The sequence below is a fragment of the Limulus polyphemus genome, unplaced genomic scaffold, assembly GCF_000517525.1.
Source record: "Limulus polyphemus unplaced genomic scaffold, Limulus_polyphemus-2.1.2 Scaffold7985, whole genome shotgun sequence".
Taxonomy (NCBI): Eukaryota; Metazoa; Arthropoda; class Merostomata; order Xiphosura; family Limulidae; genus Limulus; species Limulus polyphemus.
Genome location: NW_013673595.1, coordinates 12,639 through 18,552, shown reverse-complemented (window position 1 = coordinate 18,552; position 5,914 = coordinate 12,639). Strand labels below are relative to the sequence as shown.

The 5,914-nt window shown below is 34.8% G+C and overlaps 1 protein-coding gene across 1 annotated transcript in view; it reads right to left on the bottom strand.

Moving 5' to 3' along the window:
- Positions 1 to 271: 271 nt before the first annotated feature.
- Positions 272 to 5,914, bottom strand: part of LOC106475029 (baculoviral IAP repeat-containing protein 7-like) — a gene marked incomplete at its 5' end in the record, with an annotated part of 16,909 nt that continues 11,266 nt past the window's right edge. Inside the window, 2 exons of the mRNA XM_013935725.2 lie at positions 272 to 962; positions 4,150 to 4,295. Coding sequence (XP_013791179.1) covers positions 769 to 962; positions 4,150 to 4,295 — 340 coding nt within the window. The remainder of the gene's footprint in view (positions 963 to 4,149; positions 4,296 to 5,914) is intronic.

Below are 5,914 nucleotides of genomic sequence, written 5' to 3'. Positions count from 1 at the left end.
AAAGTAGCATTCATCAAAATATCAACATTTGATATGTATGTATACACACACACACACAGTACTCATTGGAAAATTTATCATTACAGTTACATCACCTACACTTTTTCAAAACTTGAATTGAATATCTTTGTTTTGTTTACACAAACTTTTGCAGTCAAATCAGGTTTAGTTAAAAACAATAAAATCAAGTTAAATTTGTTTTGCACTTAACTAAAAACACAAGTGAATCAGACAATTTCCATTTAAACTGTTCACTCAGTGTTTGTTTCTCAATAATCTTAACCACCTGGTGACAAGAATCTTGAGCTTGTACAAAATCCAGATTAATACAGCAACATATAATTCTGAATGCATACTTTACAGACACGACAACAACATACATTTTACTCAGGAATTTAAGCTAACTTATCTTTTCTACAGCTTATGAATTGAAATTTAGAATTAAAAGTAAAAACTAAATAACTAAAACTTAAAAACTCTATTACAATTTCCCATCATAAAAACAACAACCACCAGTTAGTTGCAATTAAAAAATACTTTATTGTAAAAGATAGAGAATTTAAAAGTTCATTTTAAATTGTAGAATAACAGGTTTAATTTATTCTCACAAAAATTCCATCTTTAATTATTGTTTTTTCACCATGATCTAGTAGAGTAATGCCATGGTTTATTACAACTTGAATGACTGCAAACATTAAGTCTTAACTAAGTTTTATATTTCCATCTACTTTTGCTAAATATACACAAAAAGCAGTCACAAACTTCTGTCTATGAGAAAAAAGTTCTAACGATTCCTGTTATTTCTCTCCGGCAGAGAGGACAAATCTTGAGAGCTGGGGCACATTGAGGGCAGGTTAAAAGATGTCCACATGGTAAAAAAACAGCTCCTAGCTCACGATCCATGCAAATCTTACATAGTTGCTGCTCCTTTAACTTTTCATTTTCTTCTTCTATAGTTATATCTAACAAAGAAGCATTACCAGTTAAGAATAAACTCATTAGTTAACTCAATTAAAGCTAAGAATGTAAACAACAAGATCTCTTCAGTCTACTATGACTTTAACAGTGTTGCTAGTGACAAATCAAAGAAAAAGTAGTTTTTGGAAGAACTATGAACTATCTCACTAACTTTATAACAAGTACAGTGTCTTTTGGAAGAAGTATGAGCTATCTAACTAACTTTATAACAAGCACAGTGTCTTTTGGAAGAAGTATGAGCTATCTAACTAACTTTATAACAAGTACAGTGTCTTTTGGAAGAAGAATGAGTTATCTCACTAACTTTATAACAAGTACAGTGTCTTTTGGAAGAAGAATGAGCTATCTCACTAACTTTATAACAAGTACAGTGTCTTTTGGAAGAAGAATGAACTATCTCACTAATCTTATAACAAGTACAGTGTCTTTAAGAAGAAGTATGAGCTATCTCACTAACTTTATAACAAGTACAGTGTCTTTTGGAAGAAGAATGAGCTATCTCACTAACTTTATAACAAGTACAGTGTCTTTTGGATTAAGTATGAGCTATCCAACTAACTTTATAACAAGTACAGTGTCTTTTGGAAGAAGAATGAGCTATCTCACTAGCTTTATAACAAGTACAGTGTCTTTTGGAAGAAGTATGAGCTATCTCACTAACTTTATAATAAGTACAGTGTCTTTTGGAATAAGTTGGAGCTATTTAACTAACTTTATAACAAGTACAGTGTCTTTTGGAAGAAGTATGAGCTATCTCACTAACTTTATAACAAGTACAGTGTCTTTTGGAAGAAGTATGGGCTATCTCACTAATATTATAACAAGTACAGTGTCTTTTGGAAGAAGTATGAGCTATCTAACTAACTTTATAACAAGTACAGTGTCTTTTGGATTAAGTATGAGCTATCTAACTAACTTTATAACAAGTACAGTGTCTTTTGGATTAAGTATGAGCTATCTAACTAACTTTATAACAAGTACAGTGCCTTTTGGAAGAAGTATGAGTTATCTCACTAACTTTATAATAAGTACAGTGTCTTTTGGAATAAGTATGAGCTATCTAACTAACTTTATAACAAGTACAGTGTCTTTTGGAAGAAGAATGAGCTATCTCACTAACTTTATAATGAGTACAGTTTTACAAATATTCAAGTTCATATAAAGACAAAAAACAATATGTACTCAAATACATTGTACAAGGAATTTCCACTTATAATAAGACTCCTTATATTTTATCAAATACACTTGTTTATTGCCAACAGAAGTTATAATTTTCTTATGCTGAAAATGTATTTCTGATAGATACTTTCCTCCTCTAAGAAGATTAGCTATTCTCGTTCAGTGATGCCCTCTATATGCAAACTTTTCATAACACATACCACAAGCTTTGCACACCCCCTCTGTTGGAAATATCATGTTCTAACATGTCTCTCATGCAAATCATCATGTGCAATCTCTTAACCAATAGTAGCATGACATATTCTTGTGACGCACGTGACTCCCTCTATACTCCTCTACCGAACCTTCACTTCAAAGTTTGGCAGAAGGCATGAACACTGGAAAGTGGAGATTAAGGGTGAGAAGTATGAGAGAAGGAAATTACCTATAGGAAATACATTTTCATACAGGAAAATTATAACTTCTGATACAGTACTTACCTCCATTCACAAGATTAACTGGAAGCACCCCCAAAAGCATCCAAAGGATACCTCTGAATCTAAGAGCTAGAGATCCGAAGATCAGAAAAGGGGAAGCACACTACTTCTGAGCCAAGTATATTCTTTGCCCTTGTAGACAATGTGACATGCACAAGGGTGGAAATGTAAGGTGTAGAGTGGCTAAGGTATATCGAACCATACTCGGTAAATCACCTACATCCAAACCTCCCCACAGGGGTAAGATGACGATCATACCGTCTTCACCTCAAACCCAAAAATCAGGGTTTTGAGACTCGTACCGATACCTGGGTATGCCACGGAGACAGGATGTCCATCAAATGGAATCAACTGCCCCAACCATGGCACAGGCCAGTACCATCCAAGGACAATAAAATCCCCATAAGAACGAGGGATAGTCTAGAAGAGCACCAGAACCAGCCCACTATGCAATGATGAAAGACACGGAGCAATTGAGGGAGGAAGAGGGACAACCTATATCTGTGGGAGGACTTATGTTGATTAGTTCACTCTAATCCAAAACCTTGACACCAGGAACTGACATCCGCACGAAGGTAGGATGAGGGCATCCAATTGAAGGGTGAACTGTAAGTGTGACGATTCAGTTCGAGTGTGAATTGAAAGCGGGAGGCAACATCATCTCCCCTGGTTTTGTAAATAGTAGCAGGAAGCCAAGTCAACCTAGAAGGTGATGGGTCAACTCCCATGAGTGTAGTAGGGATAAGGAGACCACATCAACCAGAAGGTGATGGCTTAACTCAGTTGTTTGTGTAAACGGTAGTGGGAGGCCGTATCATCCCAGAAGGAGATGGCTCAACTCCAATGTTGATATGTAACATGATCAAAAGGCCACATTGCATCTACACAGAACACCATCGTCCTAATCTCAACTGAATGGTCTGGGGAACTCATTCAGGAGGGTGCTTCCATGGTTCATAACCCCAGCGGGCTTGGAACTGAAAGTGGCAAGAGATCCCATACTCCACTCGAAGAAAGAAGGGAGATTAAGCAGTGGAGGAACATCATCACTGGAGACAGTGCAATGAGTGACCACAAAACCCTACTTTGAAAAGCAGACCATACCTGGTTACTCACGTGAGGCATGGCAGGGATGGGCAGCAATTCCATTCTGCTTTACCCATGTAGTTCATTGGGGATATGGTCCAGAATGGACATGTGTATGAAGCAATGACATCACAAGGTTATTCACTTACAAGTGATCTTGTGGAACACCCCATCTCTATAGTGAGCTTGGAACATGAAACATGATATTTCCAACAGAGGAAGGTGCACAAAGCTTGTGGCATGTATGAAAAGTTCGTATAAAGAGAGCAGCACAGAACAAGAATGAATAATCTTGTGAAAGGAGGTAAATACCTTATTAGAATTCCCTCATGGTATCTATTAAGTAATTCGCAACTTCCACTAAAATTAAAGTTATTTACAGAAAAATTTCCTTCTCGCTATAACAAATAAATAAATAATATAAACTCACCAGCATTAGGTTTTGAATGATAAACCTTTCTCTCCTTCTTTCCTTGCAATTCATCTTTTCCAGATACCTCTGTACGAGGAGAAGAACCCCAAAGAGATGAAACTGCTGTACATTTTTCTTTACTACTACCAGTCTCCTTTGTTTCACTATGAAGTGAAAAACCAACAATTAAGACATGTTAGTATGAGGTAAAATATCATATAATTGTTAAACCAAATAATTAAGACATGTTAGTAGAAGTCAAAGTATCATACAACTGTAAAAACAACAATTTAGACATGTTAGTAGAAGGTAGAATATTATATAATTGTTAAAACAACGATTAAGATGTGTTATCACAAAATCTAATATCATATAACTGTTAATCCAAATAACAATTAAGTCAGTTTAATACAAGGTAAAATATCATATAACTTTAAAGAAACACCAATTAAGATGTTATTACAATACTCAATATTATAACTGTTAAAACAAATAACAATTAAGACATGTTATTACAATACTCAATATCATATAACTGTTTAAAGAAATAACAATTAAGACAAGTTATTATCTAACTGTTACACACTTTAAAGTCATACAGGACTTGAGTTTATAAATCAAGCAGCTTAAACTGATAAATAAATCTAATTTTAAAACCATCTTTAATCTAAAATAAATTGTCTCCTTACATGCATTTCTAAATAATTTTGAAGATGTATTTTCTCATTAGCATCAGCTAATAACCAGATGCAAGAATTGGTTATTAGTACTATCAGCAAAAACTACTATCTGCTCCTTTCAACTTTTTAGTAACGAGAATACTGTTTTTCATATAAGACTAATAGGTTCAACAAATTCCTTAGAAATATTTTAGTTCTCTTACTTACATCTTGGACTTTACTCTGCAAGTAATATGTCGCAGAATAAGCTGTAATTTGGCCATTTTTTTATTCTGCATATCTTACTTTACAATACACTGACCATAAGTGATCAATTCATCAGGTTAAAAGCCAGCTCTAACTACCACAGGTAAATTTTCTAGCAACCTAAGATGAAATAACTTAATAGTAGTTTTAAAGTCATCGCTTCTGCCTGGAAAGTTTGTAAGTAACCAGAACAGCTGTATCATCCACTTTCATGTCTGATGTAGGTGTTATGAACCAAGTTTGTAAGTAACCAGAACGGCTGTATCATTCACTTTCATGTCTGATGTAGGTGTTATGAACCAAGGTTGTAAGTAAGCAGCACAGTTGTATCATCCACTTTCATGTCTGATGTTTAAAAGTGTTGTGAACCAAGTTTGTAAGTAATCAGAATGGCTGTATCATCCACTTTCATGTCTGATGTTTAAAGGTGTTGTGAACCAAGGTTGTAAGTAACCAGAACAACTGTATTTTCCACTTTCATGTCTGATGTTTAAAGTTGTTGTGAACCAAGGTTGTAAGAAACGAGAACAGCTGTATCGTCCACTTTCATGTCTGATGTTTAAAGGTGTTGTGAACCAAGGTTGTAAGTAACCAGAACAACTGTATCGTCCACTTTCATGTCTGATGTTTAAAGGTGTTATGAACCAAGGTTGTAAGAAACCAGAACAGCTGTATTGTCCACTTTCATGTCAGATGTTTAAAGGTGTTGTGAACCAAGGTTATAAGTAACCAGAACAACTGTATTGTCCACTTTCATGTCTGATGTTTAAAGGTGTTGTGAACCAAGTTTGTAAGTAATCAGAATGGCTGTATCATCCACTTTCATGTCTGATGTTTAAAGGTGTTGTGAACCAAGT